The sequence below is a fragment of the Centropristis striata genome, chromosome 20 (genome assembly GCF_030273125.1).
Source record: "Centropristis striata isolate RG_2023a ecotype Rhode Island chromosome 20, C.striata_1.0, whole genome shotgun sequence".
NCBI classification, from domain to species: Eukaryota; Metazoa; Chordata; class Actinopteri; order Perciformes; family Serranidae; genus Centropristis; species Centropristis striata.
The window spans coordinates 14,017,392-14,040,079 of record NC_081536.1 but is presented as its reverse complement, the minus strand read 5'-3'; the positions used below and the strand labels follow the sequence as shown (position 1 = coordinate 14,040,079).

General features: G+C 40.9%; 1 protein-coding gene across 1 annotated transcript in view; it reads right to left on the bottom strand.

Moving 5' to 3' along the window:
* The window catches only part of LOC131993664 (serine/threonine-protein kinase MARK1-like), a 41,945-nt gene extending 28,869 nt beyond the window's left edge, over positions 1–13,076 (bottom strand). The window contains exons 1-3 of the mRNA XM_059359654.1: positions 12,783–13,076; positions 9,945–10,145; positions 4,771–4,824 (exon numbers count right to left, since the gene is read on the bottom strand). Coding sequence (XP_059215637.1) covers positions 4,771–4,824; positions 9,945–10,145; positions 12,783–12,833 — 306 coding nt within the window. The 5' untranslated portion in view covers positions 12,834–13,076. The remainder of the gene's footprint in view (positions 1–4,770; positions 4,825–9,944; positions 10,146–12,782) is intronic.
* Positions 13,077–22,688: the final 9,612 nt, after the last annotated feature.

Here is a 22,688-nt window from a genome sequence, read left to right as displayed (position 1 = left end):
AATGACGACGGCAGCAGATCACAGCTGGATCAGCTGTCAGTCACTTTAACAGCTGGAGACATGCACTAATAATAATAATAAGTGTTTTCTCTGTTTAACAAACACCTGCACATGAATAACAACCTCCATTGTGTATTTATACTGTGAACTGTGTCCAGCTCAGGGGCACGGGAATGCCTTTATATTATTTATTTATTATTATTTGCTTCTGTATATATTAGGACAGCGTATTAGGGCCAAGTATGAAAAAAAAAAAAACGGACCCGGGGAAGGGGGGTAATACTGGTCCATGCCTCACTGGGTCCGTCCGGTGCCACAAATGCAAGCATACACACACACACTTCAGAGATGAATAAAGATTCCATAAACCCGGCTCCATGGCACGTGTAAAGACACATCACATGAGAATGCCCGTGAGGAGGTCTGAAAGACAGCGCTGTGTGGTGATGTAGTACCATCACCTCATGTTATGTGTTTTTAGTCATGCCATGGTGGCTGGGCCCCTCTTCCCTGGGTCCCTATTTATTTATTTTTTCATTCATGGCCCTAATACGCCGTCGTAGTAGACGATCCTGGTGATAAATCAATTATTTGATATCCCAGAACATGACTGTGTCCGCTGAACACCGGCCAATGTTTTATTAGGTTAAATGATTAAGGTAAAATGTAAATGATGTCAATCAGATCAAAGCTACACTCAGCAATGATCGGCATCACGTGGGACTGATGAAAATGACAAACTGTTGGAATGTTGATATGTGGAATCAATAAAAAAGATAATTAAAGAAAAAAAAGAAAATGACAAACAACGTAAAAGTGTTTCTTGCTGACGGACAGACTCTCATAATCTTTACTGTTTTTTTTTTTTTTTACTTTCATAATATCCATAATAAATCGGTATGGTGGAAAAAACAGATCGCGAAAAGGGAAAAAACTTCTAGAGCGATCTTTCTCTTAATTTATTATAAATGTAGACATATGTTTGTGGTGTTTTTGTTGTTCAGAGTCACAATAAAACAGATTTTAACTACATGGTGAATCATATAAATAAAATATAAAACTTGTGGTGACACACTTTAGTTTAATCTGTGATCTGTCTTCACTCCAGTATGATACTACAGCGATGTTGCGATGTATAACATCAGTCAGATCAGCTGCTGCGTCTATTCAATAAGTCAGGGGGCGGGGCCACCGCTAAAAGACTTCCGCATAGGATGCTCTCATGAATCCTCGCTTGTGCCTCCTCCGATATGCCACCTCTATCCTCTATCCTCTGAGCACAAATAAGAGCTTTGGGACGGTCATAAAGATGGCGCCCGCGACAGAACTTCCGATTCAAGCGAGGGTAGAGGATAGAGACTTTACAGTTCTCGCGATAAAATATCGCGAGCGCTCCTCCCCGACCAGAGCCACGGGGTGGACAGGTGTAAACAAACCAACGAGGAGTGGATTCGTTCAGCTGGGAATAGTCCTGGGGCTGTTGCCACGTCTCGGTTAAGAAGAGAAAGTCTAGTTTACGGTGTGTGATGATGTCCTGGATGAGATGTCCCTTGCATGTCAGTGAGCGGATGTTGAGCAGAGCGAAGTTAAGTGGAGTGCTGTCGCAGCTGGTGGTGGTGCTAGCCGACCGGGCTAGGCGGGCTAACACGCTGTGGTCAACAGCCCGGCTGGTGGAGCGTGGAGGGCGACGAGTCCGGCGTCGACAACTGGACCAGATGGACTTTATTGCTGTTGAGGTGTTGTGTTGAAAGTTCCGACGGGACCCTCGGTGGATGTATCTCCGGCGGGGCTGGGAGATGATGTCTGGGTGAAGGTGAAAAGCCTCTGGTGTTGATCCAGGCAGGTGTTTGCGTAGCCGGAGCAGGTCAGTGGCCGAGTACTGGATTAAACCAGCCACTGGCAGGTGGACGGGCAGTACAAAGAGCCAGACACAGACAAACAGTATGTATGTCCTACCGGCCCACATTGTGGACGAGGACTCAGGCAGCGCTGACGACCAGAAAACGCCAGGTGAGGATCACACCGGGACAGGACAGGTGAGCGAATATTGAAAGCTCGTATAAACGATAGTGTCGGCAAGGTGTAAAAGTATCCCAAGATGAGGGCAATTACACTGTCCGATTAGGTAAAAGGACCATGAAATACTGAGATTAACATGTGTCTACATTCTCATACAGCAGCGCAAACATAAACCAGATTTAACACGTGAATGCACATTCACACGTCAACATCAACGTTCGTACATGCTATTGCACCAATAATAGCTCATCCCCCCATGAAAAGCCATAAGTCTTCTCTATATATTGACCCTCTCAGGTCTACTGCAGCTGACATCTGAAAGGCTCACTGAATAATTGATCAGAGAGATTCTGATTGGTCTGCAGTCTCACATGATACGTCTGCCCTGCCCATCACCAGGCAGGCAGCGGACTACCTGACCCATCGGGTGTGTAACCACTCATGACCTAGACAAGACCCAAATTGGGGAAGTCAGTTTATATTCAGAGTCTTAAAAACACACACACACACACACACACACAATGCCTCTAAATGTTCATTACCCCACTGTGCGTGTGCAGATTAGAAACCACACAATAGGCTGTTTAACAAAAGAGCTCACACAATGAAATTTATCTCAGGCAGATTAGATGAGTACAGAACTTCCAGCTTGAAATTCACAGTGTGTCTTCACACTGATTGGCTAAAGAACTGCAGTTGTATCCCATTAAGATCCAAGACAATTACAGCTTTACTCCTGGAGAATAATGTCGGCAGTGGAATCATGCTAGAAATGCCCCAACAGTCTTGGTTTACAGATTTATAAGCAAGTTTAAAGGCAAGAACCGAATTTGCTATTTGTCTCACATTAGCCCTTTATATAATTATATCTAGTTTGATTAACCCAGACTTAATTTCCTCCAGTAACACTCACTGAGCTAACTCCACTCAGACCAACGTGGGATGGCAGACACTTTTGGAAGATAATTGTTGTTATTATTTTGCCATTAAGACAGCTTGCTGCAGCAATATTTTCTCACCCCGGCAGCGTACAGAGAGATAGAAGCCAAGAGGTCCATCAAGACATCAGCTGCCGTTTATGTAGGTGTGGTGCTTATAATGGTCCTTTATTACAGTATAATGAGTCACCGCAGTGGTTGCTTGGCAATTTGTTCATCCTTAACAAAACACTAAAATTAAAAGCGCAGATATGGTGAGAACTAAAAAAAGAAATCCTATTAGTCAGCTGGACACCTGCATTATTCATTTATTTGGTGACCAAATTTTTATTGGTTTTCCATTTTCCCCTTTGACATTCTTTATGGAGGAGACATTGCATATAAAAGTCAAGGAACTGAAATAAAGTGTTGACATTGCTTAAAACATCTACATCTAGTATGTAAATGTACATACATTTTTATTCACAATGTGACGTTTTGGCAAATAAAGGCTTTCATTTTTTTTTTTAAATATGAGCATCAGCCACAAGTTAACATTTTTGCTGATTTGACATGCCATTAGGATGATGCTTATATGTGATGCGAACCGTTGACAAAGCAAGGGTAACATCTGTGGTGTGAAGGTTTTCTAAAGTATCCAAAACGAATAGCAAAGTTGCTACTTGGAATGATTGTTTGACATGTAACGTAAGTTGAGGGAGTTTTCTTATTTGCCAGTGAAAATGTACATTTGAAAAAGCACTGTCAGACATTATTTTTACACACCTATAATGAGGTGGAAAAATTAGATCACTCCCCGCATTTTGTACTTTTCACTCTTCTTTTTCTGTTTGTCATACATTTTAAAATGTGGCATTTTAGACATACATAAAGGTGCTTGTCTGTATAAAGTTTTTTTAATTGTGTCTGATGTTAAATGCCAATAAAAATTATATTTAAAAATTGTTTTATATCTGCAATATTTGACCCTTTTCCATGAAATGATTGTGACAATGTGATTTATTCTTGACAGATAAAGTTTATATCTTCTCAAAACGTTATTAATCAATCTCTTCCAAACATATCACAATGAAAATGAAACCACAGGACTATGTCTAAAAACAAAATTATTCCAACTTTATGGGCAACTGTGTATAAGCCAGTAGGCATAATAATATATTAACTCCTCCACAGTGGAGACTTGATGTTCTCTGCAATGAAATGGAAAAAAAATTGTGTATATATCGGCAACAGCATCACCAATCGGACAAAGTCAGTGGGAAAATATCCACTTTCATGCATTTCTTATTCGTACACATTCATAATGTTAACCCAATGTAGATACGGTCTGCATCTGCATTATTTTCAGACTCTCAGTAGGTGATGCTTGTTTATACTTTACTGTAGCAACAACTGATTTCCTTCCACATGGTGTAATCTACCATGAGGATTGTATAAATGTGTGTGTGTGAGTGAGTGCATTTAATCAGCAGAAAGAGCTGGATTTGGACTCAGTAATCAGGAAACGGTCCCAAACCCTTCGTTGTAATTGGTTATGACTGCTAGACAAGGGTAAGTGACAAACATGCAGGCAGGGGTATTTTTAGCTGCTCCTAACCACATACCAGCAGAAAGTCAAGGGGAGGGCTGGATTAAACAAGCCTTGTGGTCTCTCCTGACTACATCTGATTACATTATGTAAAACAGCACATCCTGAGTTCAAAGAGCAAAGAAGAAAAAGCGGCAACAACTTAGGAATGACTAATGGAAAAGCCATGAGCGCTGTAACCAAGACATTAATGTTACCATGTGGCCATAAAAAAAACAGACTCACCTTCTGTAGACTGGTGGGGTTCAGCTGGGTTTTGTCTATAATCTTCACCGCCACCTAGAGAGAGAAAAGACAGGAAGACAGAAGGGAGAGAGTGGGATGTAGGATAAAAGATAACAAAGATGTCAAAACCAATTCTAGTGTTTGTATTTGTGTTTTGGTTGTACAGTGAAATCTTGTGTTGTTATTCTCATTAATTCACAATGCTGCTGTGAGGCGGCTTTGTCAAAACATGTCACAGTTGAATCGGTTTAATCTGAACACACCTTAAAGCTCATCTTTTCATTAATTTGTGAAGAGATGAAGCTTTGATTGGCAAAGATTAAAAAGACAGATGTACTTGTTGATAAGATTACACACCGTTTATAGTATATCTAAATGCATCCACAGTCTATCCAACTGTGTAGCAGCCAGAGCAGTGTTAGTATATATGACTGTGCAGGTCGGTGATCTACTGTTGGCTCGGCAGATCTTGCTAGGCAGCAGTCTGAACCATCCATCTCAATAATCACCCCAAAGTGCACGCTGAAACAGGCCCGCTCCCCTCACTTTCTGAGAGCTCAGCAGCTTTCCCTAAGCAGTTAGCTGAGCCACACTGCAGACTCACTAGGAAGCCCAACATACATTATGCTGATAAGTGATTGACTGAGCAGTTTTACAATATAATGCAATTACACTAAAATAAAACACATGGTCTTTTTGTTGTTGCACAAAATAATTCAACAATAATTATAGTTTTATTACACCCATTTAAGAATGGCTGAATGATTATGAATTTCACCCATTTGCGGTCTAACCAGAAGGCATTTACTACGAGGCTCAAAGGAAGGCCTACATAGCTGCTTCAAACCACTTTGGAGCTGTGCAGCCTCTATGGGCCTCAAGGGGAGTGTAGACTCTTCAGCTGTGTACAGACCATTTCACTGTGTTAAATATGTTAAATGTGTTGGTGTTTATTCTCTGTTGAAGTGTTTGTTAATGTCGTTAGAAATAAACTCAGATCCAGGCTGTGATGAAATTGTCTTCATAATGATATTACCATGTTTTGCAAGTGATATATGCTCAGAAACACCAGCATGAATACTAAATGGGCTTGATTATTGTGTAATGGGACGCTGTTGTTCCATAATATCATTTAACTCACAACTGAAAAGGAGGGTCAACTCGCGACTAATAACTGAGGGTTTACAGTCATGCTAAAATGCTAATGCTATCATACAAACATGCTCTCATTGACAATACTGATGCTTACCAGGTACAAGGTTAGTAACTGCTAATGTGGCTAAGAAGTAGCATGTTTATTTGTGCCTTTATATTTATATTGTAACTGTTACTGTGTAAAATCCATTTCAACCAACATAAAAGTTGCAAAGACTATGTTTAAATGAAAAAACTCCTTTTCAGTGCCTGTAGTGCCTACGAACCCAGAAACTGTGAAATAAGACAACTCAGACAGTTTTTTTTTAAGGAAACCGTTGATGAAGCAGGTGCAACAATTCACGGTTTGTCAGATTTTTAAAGTATCCAAAATAGTGTTAACAGTGATGCCCAGGGGTCCTAGCTTGTTGTGACGAGATGGGAATGGGAATAAAAATGAGGATGAGAGCCATGTGGAGGCGATACTGTCTCTAAATCATAGATATGATATAGATAGAGGCCACCTTTAAAGTTTTCCATACTTTCTGATGCATTAACATTATTAGGTATAAGATTGATACTAATCTTCATAATATACGACATACTACATTTTATACTGTATGTTGGCAACTAACCTACAGCACAATAAATGGATTACTTATATACCAATATTGATATTTGTCTAGTATAAAATGTATGTTGTAAATATCAAAAATCAAGCTTATACATAAAGAATTATCTAGTAAAATATCTATTATCTTAGTTTTGTTCTGAGCTGAATCAGGAGCCTCTGCACCAATAGAGTTTTTCTCCTTTACAATAGTAAGCATACCAATAGTATCTCTAAATGTGTTGCATTGTGAAAATACAGAGACTCCAGACTTGAGTAAACTTTGCTCATTTTGTCTTTTGTCGTCCTGTATGTTCAACAGTTCCTTAAGATTATCACATAGAGATTGCAACCATAACCTCTGAGTTCTTTTTGCACGAGAAGGAAGTAAGGGCAGGGAGAAATTTAATTTGGAGATTAATGATACCATGAAAACATTAATTACAATTTATCATAGGAGCATTACTCCAGTGACTCCAGCCTTATGAGCGTTTCATAAGCATGCTTCAGTGGATGCAGTCTCTGGCTCTAATCCCAAGCAGCCTGTTAAAGGGGAAAACCAGAAAGCAAATGCTGAGTCACGGTGGAGAGAATGCAGGTTATTCAGCCCGAGCCGGGTTTCCCTGAGACCTACAATAGATGCTGCATTTCATTTCAACCAAACTTGTAAATAAACTACATAATGGCAGCAATGTGGTGGCTGTGAAAGGAAAAGAGTCTAGCAGGGAGAAGAGAGAGCGGAGGGAAAGACTGCAGAGCGGCTCGCTGTGTGTAGACACGCAGTTTGCAGGTGGTGTCTATTTGCAGCCTGCCTTAGGTGGGCAGGTGCACAGACAGACCTCACTCCCCTCCTCTCTACTTCCTCCTGAGAAAAAAACTCAGGTGGAGTCGTGCATGTGTGAGAGTGTTGACGTTTGCCTGCAGGTGTTGGAGCTGTCCTCGTGTGCCACTCTATTGTTCCGACTTCCACTCTACACATGATTTATCCATGACATTTCCTCGATGCTACACTTTGCAATTATTTCCCTTTTAGTTATCAGATAGAGAAACTTGATGGACAAGTGCATGGCATCACATCATATGCCAGCGTCTGTGTGTACACGTGGGTGTGTGTGTTCTCTGTCTGATGCATTTGAGGGTGAATAATTCAGTCCCACAGTGACAGAAGGGCAACGTGCATCACTGTTAATTATTCAGCGCGTTCGTAACACACGGCCCATATGCTCTTCACCGTATGCAGGTCTTGTGATAGCGCGCGCATTTCAAACACGTACACGTGAATATTCAGCTAGAGGACACAGAGGGGAAACTTAGTCATAGCATCACTTGTGTGCTCAAGAGGTTTGCATGTTCCTCTACACTTTTATTTCCCCCTGAGCTCGTTTTACACAACCACGGGGTCATGATCTCTCTGCGCTAAAGGGAACTATTGTTGCAGAGTATAAGGTTGCATCTCATGCACAGAAAAGAAAAGGTTTACTGTTGCTACAATAGAAGAATAGACATAAAACGTAGAGAATGTACATAAAAAAAATTCTATCATTAGACACACAGAAACTGCCTTTGTATGTAGAGTAACTTATAAATGTATCCAGCATTCTTTACATCAACAAATACACATTATACAGAACCTTGCACATACAGTTTGGGATGGGTATCCAGAAGCAGTACTAAATTGGTGCCAGTGCCTGACAAATCTTGATAATGGACAAACAATGTTACAGTATGTGACAGTATCCATGTAACATTATTTCATCCTAACATGGCCTGAATTTTCTGAACCTCACCATCTCGTAATGAAGCCAACAGGGCAAAATGTTCAGTGTGGCCTCACATTTCTCATGGGTCTTTTTCCCCGATATTATGGAGAATAGTATCAATGAGAGTATCTATAATTACCAATAAGCAGCAGCAGTATCAGTATTGACAGTGGTAGTCATAAAATCCTAGTAAATACGGTGTACAATTTGACCTCTATATACCATAAATACTTTATGTATGAGCATTTCTGTCTACTCTCTATGTACACAATTAATTTAGATATAGTTTTTTTCTTATTCTGACTGAAGACCTAAAGATAGAGGATGTTTTAAGTCCTTTAAAGCAAATTTGTGTTTTTTTTTTTTGTTTTGTGTTTTTTTTTTTTTTTTTTGGGGGGGGGGGGGGGGGGGGGGTTAAAGCTGTAACAGTTAATCAATGAAAAATTAAGTTATTAAAGGCACTTATTGATATAATTGATTGCTAGTAATTTGCCAGCAAAAACACAAAAATTTCGCTCTTTCCATGCAGCTTCTCAATTGTTTGAATTTGCTGCCATTTTTTTCCTATAACACACTGAATATCTTCCTGTTTTGGAGTTTGGAGTTGAACTTTACTGAAAACTGACTGAATGAAATTGGTAAATAATAATATTATTATGGCCCATTCCTAGTGGGAAGGAGATGAGGGCATATGGTAGAGGTAAATGTTTCCATCATCCAGCAGCTCAGCTTGTGTGTGTGTGTGTGTGTGTGTGTGTGTGTGTTGGGGTGAGATGTACGTCTACATCCTGTAGTCATCCTCTTCAGCAGATAGAGGACACTCTGTCACCTAGAAGTGGCTGCTGCTCTGTCTTCACAGAGCCCTTTTTAAGGTTTTTCTACAGTTTAACCTTTTTATTTTTTTAGCTGTTAGAAATAATGTTTGCTGGTAAGAGCCTTGCCAAGCTCGAGCTCAGATAGTCTTGTTTTTTTGTGGGTTATGTTCTTTCCACCTGTTCTCTCTCTCTCACTCTGATCCATGTCTTTGCATTCTGATGAGCCAGCAAGGGCACTCAGGCACACAAAGCAGCGGCTGACCTTCTCAGCAAACAGTGGACAGCATACCCAATACTCCTGTTTAACATTAGCATTAAAGGACACAGAATGGATCAAACTGTTACTGGTTTGACCACGGAGAGTATTCATGCCCTCTATACTCTGATAGGAGCAAGAACATAATGAAACTCAGATGATTAAAGGATGCAAGTGGCTAAAAGAAAGACATCAGAGGATATTTGAGGTGGATCAGAGCTGTCAGTGAGTGCAGTCGGTCCTGCTGAGTGAAAGACAGTGAACAGATCACAGGTCCTTGTTTTCTCCTTAGGGAAACAGGAGCTTAATTACCGACACACCAAAGCAGGATGTCTATCATTCTGACAGGTCAGCAGTGTATGACTGTGTGTGTGTGAGAGAAAGGGAAAAGGAGAGAGAGCTTCGCCTGACCAGATGCTGAGAACTAACATGGTCAATATTTTCATGGCAGGGGATCTTTCATTCTCCTGAGAGTCAGAACAGCCCAAAAATCTGGAGACAATCAAAGTCTCATAAACAAAATAACAATGTGTTTCATATGGACAAAACGGTAGCACCGAAATGATTTACAGAATATTTATAAAGAAAACTTGTCTCACCTCTCGCCCAGTCAGGACATGTCGTGCCAGCTTCACCTTGGCGAAATTCCCCTTCCCAATTGTCTTGAGGAGGCGGTAATTGCCAATATGGGGGTGCTCCTCTGTGGAGGTGAAGGAGTTGCGGCATCGCGGGAGACTGTGGCGACTCGCAGACTTTGTTGGCGGAACTGGGGGTTCAACGAAGCCGTCCACCGATGAGTGCTGCAGGAAGACGAAATCATGCCAAGGTTAGCAACATCCACGTCCCCAGGCTGGATATTATTCAGACATCAAAAAAAAACAAGTTCCCGAACCTCTCTGGCTTTTTGACACACTGAGACATTTCCAACAGGACCCTTTCTCTTGCTACAGTGGCTGCACATACAAACAATGCAGCAGAGTGCTGCAGTGGAGGTTTGTGTGTGCCAAAGGTGGGATATTCGCTGTGCAAACAGAGATGAACCTATTAACCTAGATCGAGATTCAAGAAGTGGATATTAAGTTCTGCATGTGCATGTGTGTGTGTGACTTTGAGCACATACTGTACACTTACATGCAGTCACACACAGTCTGAAAGCCCTAAAGAGGAACTGTGTGGGAGAGAATCAGGTTCCCTCCTCTCCCTCTGTGACACATTAACCTCAAAAAGACCTTATCAGCCACAATACAAGCTTGTAACAAAAAACAGTTGCTCCTTTGAGAATACCTACAGTGCAGAGTCAGGAGTTTTAACAATATTACTGACTTCATGGCCAAACCAGATAACAACAAGTGTCCCTGTGATATGGCATGTGAAGGTGAATTAGGAACAGCTTGCTATAAGTACAGCACTGGCACAAGCTACGCTCAGTCTCTGCTGGTCTGTTTCCTCTCCTCCACGACAGCTGCTGATGTCAGTCCAGGTCAGAGATCCCATGAACCTCTGCTCCCGAGCACCACACCCAGCCAGAGAATAAAGCCTTGGTCTGGTTACCCAGGCTCGCCTGCTCCCGTTTCACCAGGGAAATGCTACACCCTGCAGGGTGCGCATCACCTCAGCTAGCATTCATCCTGACAGAGGGAGAGCTACACTGCAGGATTCAAACACTCCCCGGTGTCACAGTGTGTGTGGACGGTGAGGCGAAATGTTGATTAGATGCCAGTCAAAGTCAGCATCCTTGTTTGTAATGCGCCAAAACCCTATATCAGAAATCTGTTTACTGTCTCTTAATTTGCAGTGAGTAAATGTTCATATTAGACTAACTTTAGTTCTTTTCATCAACTTCAAATCAGATCTATCATATGGGTGGTTTAACCTTGCATGTACAGTACACACAAACACACACTTGGCCGGCCCAAATTCTGTAAATGAACCGAGGAGCAACTGGACTGGTAGGTGAGTTGGACCACTTGATTAATACACAAAGTTTGTTTCACTCGCCTGCCCATTAACTCCCCACCATTGACTTTATGTCTTCAGGGAGGCCGGCAGTAAAAAAAAAACAGACACCTGCACACACACACACACACACACACACACACACACATACATAAAAATAAGAAAACCAGGAGAGAGCTTCTTCTATTTTGCTGCACTTAAAGCCACTCGTCTCTCTGAGTAATAAGCTGTTATGCAATGCAGTTCAGCTGCTAGTGGGCCCTGGGGCTGTATGATGGAGTCGAACAGAGGCAGGCTAGGCTGGCTGGCTACTGCCGGTGCTGCTGAGGCTGTACTTTAATAGCCGACTATGTCTATGAGACCTGGAGCAGCATTAGACTGTTAGACAGTTACATTAGCACTGATGCATTTGTGAATACTGGCAGAGAGAGCTGATATCATTATGGTTTAAGTAATATAGCTTTAGAAATGCATTTTCCAATTTCCATTTTATCACCTGAAGAGACATAATCCAGATACACGTAGAGCCAGTATAAAAGCCCTATCTTTAAATTGGAGAATAAGCTTTAAGAGACTGCTTCCAGCTGTTTCCACTGCTTGTAACACAATATAATACAAGCAGGCTTCAGTCTGTGCCTCATCTTGTTTCCAGGAAAAAATCCGACGAACCTAGATATGTCAGAGCCTGTCAGCATACATACACACAGCAGTCCTCATTTGGACTGATCTCAAAAGATTTGTATTATTATGCTGTGCTTTGTGAGCGCGTGAGAGCGAGTGTGCGCGCGCGCGAGGCAGCAATGAGGGCCGTTCATAAACATTCCTTCACACCGTGAATGAGAAATCTCCAGCCTTTTCTTTAGCCTGTTAATAAATGCATGTCTGTATCAGTGTCGTGGCAGCAGAATGGTGAATAATAACACGCTCCCTCCTCCTCCTCCTCCTCTTCAGCTCTGAGCGTGCAGTTACAACAGGGCCCAATAGGTGATGGATGTCACATTGCGATGCTACCAAGCGTTGCTATTGAAAAGTAGGGCAACATCCTCCCCCACCCTCCCTAAATATTGACGTTGTGGACTAGAAAATACCCCCAGATGCACGAGTGGAGCAACACCATTTTCTCACAGGCCACACAGGCGGCGTTTTCATTCTCAACATTAACATTCAAGCTTCGCATGTATCATTAAAAGCCAGCACACTGACGCAGTGCGTTGTTGAGGCTAGTCGTATTGTGTACAGAAACTGGGGCAGACACAACCAAACTGCACCTTTTCATTTAGGTTATTCTCGGCTTTTATTCCCGTTGGAGGGGGGAAGAAGAAAAAGCCGGAGAGTGCTCATTGGTCGAGTCGCTCTGCAACACTAGCCCCCCAAAAAGCCATAAACCTGCACCGAGCAGTGCGCCAAATAGCCACATAGCTAAAGTCGTTTTTATCCCGTTCCCACGTCCGGTATCACCCCGGTGTCCCCCCAGCACTTACATTCTCGGTGTCACGCTCGTTCACCGTGGGCAATGGCGTTCTGGTCGACATCTTGTGAGCTTCGCAGGCCGCTCAGCGATGCAGCGGGCTGGGCAGAACAGCAGAGCAGACGGCGCGGTCCGTCGGGGAGAGCGGTGCCTCTGTCCCTCTCTACATCCCCTGTAAACACCGCAAACAGCGGCCTTTTACCGCAACATAGCGCGCGCAGGGCCCAGCCGACACGCCAGATTTTCTTATTGGCTTTGTGCACTTCCCCTCAGGTAGGCTAGTGGCAGACAGAAAAGGAGGAAAGAGAGACTGAGAGAGAGAGAGAGAGAGAGAGAGAGAGAAGAGGGGGGGGCAGGCCAGGAAGATGCGTCGGTAGCGGACGGGTCTGCGCAGCGCATCTCAAACCTCCCACCAGGAAGGATGGAGGGATCTCTCTCTCTCTCTCTCTCTCTCTCTCTCTCTCTCTCCCTCTCTCTCTCTCTCTCTCTCTCTCTCTTCCTCTCTCTCTCTCCCTCTCTCTCCCCCCTCTTCTCATACACACACTCTCCCTTTGTTTCCTCTTTATAGCTCATTATTCAAGAAGTCACCAGAAAACAGTTAAGCACACAGTTAGACCAGTGTCCGTCAGATTTAAGGCCAACTATAGGGCGTGTACAGCCTGCAAAACCTGAAGAAATATCTAATCATGCAGCATTACAAAGACATATTTATGTGTTTTTGTAGTATGACTTAATAATTAGCTTAATCATTGCTGGAATAATATAAACAAACAAGATATTTTGTTGGATGTGTCAGCTTATTTTAATGTTATAGGTGGTAAAACTACTTCATGTGGTGTGTGTGTGTGACAATGTGGTAAACACTGTCCATAGAGAGGCCTAGTTCAAGGGTGAGGCCTGTGTCACATTGTAAATTGGACAGACTTTGCCATCTGTTGGGCAATTACATCATTACACCCCTCATTGTTTCTCCAGTCATGTTTGATAATGTAACTGTTTTTTTCTGAGTGAGTAGGGAACAAGATACAGGCGTCTCTCTGCTGCTTAGACACACATATTTTGTTTCCCATCATGGAAATCATTACCTGGATTTTTCTGGGTGTGGTGATGATAATATGGTGTGTGCATGCTGGTGTGCATGCACAGTTTGTCCACTAGGTGTCAGACTGCACCTGCAGTATTGTTGCACATCTGCAGTGTTTGACATGTGGGGCCCAAACAAATAATATCATCACTCATCTTTTTTTTGCTTAAATTACCGTCAGCTTTTATTCTCCCTGTCATAACTCATGCATCTACTGACAGGGCATATTGTTATAAGGAACAGGCAATGCAACAGGAGTTAATGTCCATTACTGGGTCCCTTGTATGAGATGTCACATATTCTTTGTCTCTGCTGTGTTATTGTGGAATTCAGGCAGACAGTTGCACCTTCCTTGGCGTTAGAAGACTGATGGAGCACACAGCGGAGAGGCCACAACCATAACAATGGACACAGCATGACATAACGTATCACAATAACTGATGGATATGGGACCTGAAAGCCACTGAGAACATTAAGTCTGTTTTTGTGGTTTTGAGGAATCTGTAGTTTATTTTTTACCACACTCTGCTCTGTCAGACCGCCACTTTGCTTCCTGTCAGGTAAAAGTGCTCATTGAAAAAGGTTTTGTCTTCATAATGGTTTTAAGGAGAGATAACAATATGCAAAGAGATAAGATGGGTTAAACAAAACAAAAGGGGTCCAACACTGAATCTTGGCATGTAGATGGGCATTTTTGGAATTCTGCATCTGATCCCAGCATGGATCAGGTCCCAACATAGCAGATCTTATCCTCTCTGAGCCCTAACAACTGGGACCAGCTAAATTATTCCAGCAAGACACATCCTCTTACTACTGATAGTGAGATATGGTAACGGTTTTTATCAAGGTTCTTGCCATTAAGAGTACTCAATAGCAGTGGTCTAGTGTTAGTTGGTGAGGCGAGTGTAATACTACGAAGATGAGTAGGGTACTGAGGAGGAAGTGGGGATACTCTCCTATTCCCATGGCTTTTTGGCTGATAGGTGGGTATACTGGTATACCTGCATATACCCTCCACTACACCACTGCTTAATAGGCAATAAAGCCCATTTTAATCACTATATAATGCAGAATAATAATAATACAATATTGTGTGTTAATAAGCCTATATAATTATAAATAGTCTCTTATAATCCAAAGATAAGTGTTTTTATGATGCAACTAGTCACACAACTTTTTTTCAGAGGCTGTAGTGGGTTTACTTTTTTGACGCTCAAAGTTGGGCAAAACTTTAGCAAGGGAAAAACTAACATAGCCATATTCAAAAGGGTCCCTTGACCTCTGACCTTAAGATATCTGAATGAAAATGGGTACCCACCAGTCTCCCCTTTATAGACATGCTCACTATGATTTTGCCTAGTCTAAAATGGTTTATTTGAATATTTCTGCATACTGGGGTCCCTAAATGTCTTTGAATTGCATAAATTGGGTCTGGAAGATGAGAGTCTTGTGGATTCAATGAGTTTATTAATGTGAAATGATGTTAGTCCCAAAAGTAGCCATTTCATTGTAGTGAGACCATTTCTTGAAACTTGACCTCACTGTATAAAATGACCTGCTGTGACCTCTACGATAATCACAGCCTCATGAAACTTTACAAACACAAACTAGAGACCCAGGTCATTCAGAAGATATGTGGCTGTCCTAGGTATATTAACAATAAGGGCGTTTCTCAGTGGTTTCCATGACATAAGTGCTTGCGTCCAGTCTCTGGAAAATGCGGTTCTACTGCTGACCAGCTATCTCCCCCTAAAGAATTTAAATGTAATTTTTATTCATCAGACTTTCTGTGTTGCTCACTTTGGCAAGGTAAATTCAGTTTAACAACAATCAGTGCAACTCAGTTTATATTTTCTTGCAGCCTTGTATTGAGCCAAGGGGTTCAGTGCTCTCGTCCTCAAGCGTTCACGCAGCTCTGTGTTCGTGTCTGGGATTTGCATTCTGTACCTGAGTTGCACTGCTGTGGAATGTAATGGGCACTGACACTGGTTTAATGAGTGCATGTACACCCAGGGCCAAATGCAATTACATGCTCTCACAGGCAACCATCAAAAAAGAGGCAGCTGTTAACTGCCATTCATCACGGATGGTCATGCAGTTAACTGTATTTGCAGGACAGGGGGTGAGAGGAAAGAGTAGAAAGACACACAGGGAGAGAAGGGGGGCTAAACTCATTATGAGACAGATAGTGGAGTAGCATCTGTCAGCATTGGCACTTTACCATAGCTCTTTTTGCCTGACTCAGTTTCACCAGTGAAAGTCAAGCCACGCTTTCCAGTCAGTAACAATGTTTGCACACATCCTGCAGAAGTGTGGGAAATACCATGAACAGCCTCGTCAGGAAGGAAGATGTTTTGTACAGTTTTTCATTCTCACATTCAGACCCAGTTTGTACCTCTCATGTATTACCCTTAAATTCGAGTACAGGCCGAAGCATCTGATACAACCTGTTTAATCATTACCTGTTCCAAAGGTATGTTTTGAAAATCCTCAAAGACTTTTTAAACTATCTGAATGAAATAATATTACTGTCCACTGCGCTATAAAAAAAAGACTTGTTGGAATATTTCCTGTCCAGATGTGTTAGAAGAAGTTTTCACATCCTTTACTTGAGTAAAAGAAAAAAAAAATACCACATTGTGAAAATACTCGACTACAAGTAAAAATCCCACATTTTTAAGTAAAAGTATATAATCATCAAAACTTTGTGTTTTGTGTTTTACTATTATTTATGATGTTTTGGATTCATTTTGCAGATGCATTAATTTGTATTTTGCATTTTACTGCTTTTATATACTGTTGAGTAGATTAATAGCGATGCAGCATATTCTTTAAAGCCATTATATGTTTGTAGTGGTAGTTTCCAGTGAGAACCACATATCTGTAAAAAGTCAGAAAAATGTGTTTTCAGCTTTGTGAAGATGGATTTTCCAGCTGATTCATGAGGGTTTTTAAATTGTTTATTTAGCTGAAGAAGTAGGAGAATATTAAAAGAACACACCATCCTGTATCTATCAGATTTTTTTGCTTGCTTGTTGTCACTGGACCGGAACAGTATGAAAGAATTTTAATCTGAAATGTAACTAAAGCTGTCAGACAAATGTTGCAACAAGAACAAATACCTCTATGTGAACTTTAGTACAGTAATTGAGTAAATGTACTTAGTTACATTCCACCACTGCCATTCAGAAAGCAGAAATGACACATGGCCTTTGTTTGTTTTTTTGGGCAACACAAAAAATAAAAAGCCATTGTTTTGTATGAAAATATGAAATACTAGGTAGAGGTATCAACATTGACAAATGTAACCAATAATTCACTTTAAATGAAAAGAGCACTCCATCTTTTGAGCATTTAGTACTCAGACTCACCATGGACAAAATAAAAAAATATAATATTTTTTATTATATGCATACCATGGGAAACAGGTTTAAAAATATTTTTTTATTGTGCAGCAGGCAGATTTTTTTTTATCCAGATGGTTTGAAGAGCCTTTGAAGATTCTGGGAATATCTTTAGAACAGCCATAAGTTATGTTAAATGACATTTGGGGTATTTATTTTTCTGAAAAGTGATAGCTTAGCTCTGTGAATGAAATGTAATGGCAAAACATGAGAGACACAAACTGGGGCTACTTCAAATAACCTTCATGGTTTATTTGTGTGCCAACATGATAAATTGGATAAATACAAAGTCTGAAGTTCATATTCATAATTATTACTGTCCTAAAATGTGTTTTAGCTCCAATAACCACTCATCAGTGTGAGTTAAAAACACAAAAAGGTATTACAAATTAAAAGTCATCAGCAGACATTCCTGCTGCAGAAACCTGTTAACTGCACACCTTACAAGGCAGAGCTTGCACTCCGCTGTCTGCTCTGACAAGTCAATAAAACCCACTGGTATGCTGAACATTTTTGGAAGGCAAGATAGATATGAGGCTGTGGTGGAATTTGATCAGGCAGAGAGCCAGCCTCCTGTTCATTACAGAGCTTTCCAGCAGTAACACACCCTCCCGGTGAGCACACCTCAACCTGAGGAAAAGTATTACTGACTGGCACGTCAACAGCCCACCGCCCACCCTTGGCCTCCCCTCACCTGCCTGTCTTCATCGCTGTCACACATGCATGTGCTCACACATACAGCACACACACGCACACACATCATGTACTCTCGATTTCTTGGAAGTTGTATTAGGAGTGATGGCAGGGAAGTGGAAACTATGAAAAGGCTTGAAAATCCAGGGCAGATGTGAGCTGACAGGGCAGGAGCGATGGAAGTGGACTGGGTGTAAGTGAGAAGCTCAAGATTTAGCTTCAGAACTGTGTCCTCTCTGCATGTTTAGCTGGATTGTTTTCTGCCACTGTTGGGGAACGAGGCATTGAATTTCATACTAAAAACCACATGATTTGTCTCATTCAGACTGTTGTAGCTTCATAGTAACTTCTGATAAACTTTTGAATACAGTTTTTACAGACAACAAAGACTGTGGATTTTGTCCCTCGTCACTTACATTGTAAAAAAACATTGCTTGGATCAACATTGCTTGGAACATTGGATCTCTTAGTGGCTAGTATGAACGAGAGGAATGATTACAACAAGCAAAACCATATTATTGTTCATACACGCACCGGACTGTTGCTTTAAGACTGATGTGAAAATGCTGACCCTGTCATCACCCTGTCTCATTTTCAGGTTCATAGTTTTACTTTTACCTTTCTACCAGAACATGTTTACATGCTTTAATGTTCATAAAACACATTATTTTTGTCTGTTTACATGAATATACCGGTGTTCTTTGTCTGAAACGCTCTGTTTTAGCACCTGTCTCTTTAAGTCTCCCTCTTGATAAAGCTCAGTTTGCTCTGATTGGTCAGTGTTTCTGTCATTGCAGGTAGAGAATGACTGTAACAGCACTGTAGTGACATCTTCTACCTAATATATAGTAAAGTTGTGACAAGACAACCATGTTTTTATTTACAGTTCACATGGTGTCCTAGATTTTTGGAATCAGGTGTGTACTTTCACAGCATTTATAACGCACCTAGACCTGTTTCATAATAAGAAAAGACATGGTAATCTCACTTTTTACAATATGGGATCTTTATTGTAGCTAGGTATGAAGAGGAGGGTGTGATGTATCCACCCTCTAGCAACGCTTAGGATTATATTCCTTGAACTATTTCCTGTAAAAAAATAAATAAAAAAAGCTTTTGGCAATATATTTTCTTCCAGTATGTCCCTTTTTAAATGTCCTTCTTTTAAAGGAGACATATTATAAAATGTTACTTTTACAGTAATTGTGCACACACATTTGAGTATCTGGAGGGCCTACCAGTCCACAAACTGTGAAATTAGACAACGAGGTCAGTTGTCTGTAGGTGGCTTGGTTCAAACAACAAGGGATTCAACAAATCATTCAGATTTTCCTCAACCTTTCTACGTCACATGCATTTGAAAATAATGCCTCCCATCTGTCAGTGTCTCCACCCACAGCTTGACAACTACCTTTGCACAGGTGCAACATATTTTTCTTGCAAGCCAATCAAAGCAGGCTGGGGTTTTTTGTGCTTAAAGCGACAGGTGCTAAAATGGAATATTTCAGAGTTTTAACATTAAAGCATATAAGCATGATTTTATTAGAAACTCAAAATAATTTAGTTTTTCTGATTTCAGAAGGGAGACTCGGTGACAGCCATTTAAAATAATCTTCCAATCTTCTCGCTGATCATGTTTGTTTTTGTCAGTCATATAAATGCAATTGAGTCTGTTAGAAACTCCTTGTAGTTGCTTTAATGTGTGCTAATTAGTCACTTTCTGCATGCATGGCCTGTATTTCCTCTTTTAACCAAGCAGCTAATGATAAACCCTGTGCAGCCCTCAAAGGAGAAATACCGTATAAACTTTTTCCTTGATATGAACTTGTATCATAAAAGGCAATGCCACTTACTGTCACTGTACTTGGGGATAATTATGATCCTTGTATATCATGTTTTCCCTTGTAATTATGTCATAATTCAAAGGCTTCCCCGGCAAGCTAAAAACGGCCAGGTACGTCATCATGTAACAAACTTTTCTCTGAGGAGCGGGCCTATTAATTGTCAGGATATAATTACATTCACAACACCCTGAGGGTCCGTCTCGTTTAGTCATCTCAGAGTTACTGCTCCAAACTATAATTAGAGAATGTAATCACACAGGTATGGACCTCCAGGATTTATTTTTTCAGCCTGACTGAAGGCTGATTGAAATGACATCTGTGGTTGGGCACCAGGCAGGGAGTGTTTACGACCTGGCACGGGTTCAAGAGCCACATGCGGTGGCACCGGGCAGCATACCATACCAGCAGAGTTCACAATTTACATACACAAACATGCACACATGGACGGCTGGTCCTGCTAATTTGTTTGACGTCTGTATATTCTTGTTACCTTGAGAGCGATTTCTTGAGTGGCGTGCGTATATGTGCGAGCATGTCCCCCTGTGAATGCCCTTGTGAGGTTATGCCACCCTCGTGTGGCACTTTCTGCCAATGGTAATAACTGACCTCACCCCATTATGTCTTTCCGATCTCAAATGCCATCCAATAAACTACTCATTTCTCACCTCTTCATGCACTCTCTCTCTCTCTCTCTCTCCTTCGCCATTAAAACACCTCTTACCTCTCTCCCTGACACCCACTCTTAGGGAGCTCAAGACAGCAGAACATAAAGAAACTGCACGCTATGAAGTGATTGTGAGTGATTTCCCAGTGAGAAGTGATTAATCACTTCACTTTCAACAACATTCTTTTGATGTAGGCTCTGAGGTTAAGCCTGGATAATTCTCAGGCCAGTGAATGTCTAAATTAATGTACTTCGGTTGCGGTGTAAAAACTCTTTCCAAGTACCATTTGTGGGGTTTTATGTTATTCTAATTCGCAAGTTTTTGTCACACTAGTTGCATGGCTGTAGGGATGACAATGTGTCAGTCCACCACTTTGGTCCTGGTTAGAAAATCTCAACAACTATTTGCACCGATATATGTAATGGTCCTAAGAGGATGAACCAAACTGACTTTTTTCCCTGTGACACTAGCAGGTCAAAGTCTCCACTTCACCTCTTAACTGGACTGCCATTGAATTTTGCCATTGCCATTTTAAGATTCGCATGACAAAAGCTTGATGGAAACACCAAAATTCGATAAAACTTTTGAAAATATGCATAAAAAATGTTTCATCTAATTTTTTTTGTCTTTTTTTGAAAAATAGTTAATGTGCCAATCTGGAGATGAAAACGCTTTTTTCTAATAAGTTCCTATGCCGTCAAGACAAGCTGACATGAAAGAGCAATTATAAGTTGCCCAATTAAATCCAATTCCTGAAGACTTCTCTCCATTTTCTCATGTGGGTGGTGAAAAGTTGTCCAATTAGCAACCTCTTTTTTTTGTTGTTGTTTCTTTCTTGCAGAATCTCCTCTTCTTCTACTGTTTACTGACGGATTGGCAATACATTACACTGCCATCTTCTGACAAAAGTACGTTCATGCCACTTTGTTAATTTGCTGCTGGAAACTTCACTAATTCCCATTTTCTTCAATGCAACATTTCAAAATTTCCAGATTTTAATATCTGGATAACGGTTATCAGGACAAAGACTTTTCATGTACCTGTCGTTGTTTCCAGTCTGATAAGCAACTTCATTCATACATTTGTAGGTGTTTTAGGTCCATATGACAACTCAACTAATCTCTATAAACAGATGGAGATTACCCTGTCAAACTGTACCCAAGTTTTAAAACAAATTCATGAAAAATGGGAGGCTCAGTAAGGGCCCTGAGGGACCAAGCAGATAAATGGGAAAAGACACAGACGGCTTCTTGAAAAAAAGCATTTTTTGAATTTTCCAAAAATCAAAAGAAGTAACAAAATCATAAAATAAACAGTCTGGGCCAAAAACAAACAAACAACAGAACTAAACTAAACTAAGGCAGGAGTTCAACAGAAAATTAACATCAAGACTGATTTCAGGACTTATATATATAGTGGCTGATCAGGCCATTTTCATACACAAGGGCCGTCAAACAATAGATAACTTACAAACAAAGTGCTACAAACAAACTACAATAACACATGCCAGCCTAATGTAATCTAATCAAACTAAGAAATACATATCATAACTATAAAAAGAAAAATACACTACTATCAAAAGAAAGAAAGCAAACAAAACTATAACGTGGCCTTGTCGGTAATATATTGCATCTGCAGACTGTATGTATTTGCAGATGTATTGTATATCTTCCCAAATTGAAAAAAGAATACCTGAAAAAATCAGTATAGATGCCTATAGGCGCCTTTAGGATGTATTAAATTTATTGGTAATACATCCTGAAACGTGCACTTGCTTTTTGTAAAATGTGACTGTGTACATACACCACTGTTAAATATGAACAGCTGATCCCGAACATGTTCAGAGTATAAAAACAAGAGGACAGCTATTGCATCACTGGGATACTGTAGTGAGGAGAGGACAGAGGGTAACAAACATTCCACTTACTGAACTTTCATGATTTTTTTTCCTTCTCTGTGATCTTCATCCAATGACGTTGGCTTTGATCTATTTAATAAATCTAGTTATATGCAGGGAGATTAAGTTAATTATTTTAACCATTACCCTGAGTGGAATATTAATCATGAACAAGAACCTGAATATGTTGCTCTTCTAAAGAAGTTCAGCGCATGGTTGAGTCACAGAAGAAGTGGGTGAGCAATGTTTTCTCCTCGGGGGTTGAATCATGCATGGACAGCAAAAACACAGAGCTCCAATGAGCGGCGAGCTGAAGATGGGGTTAGGGGAAC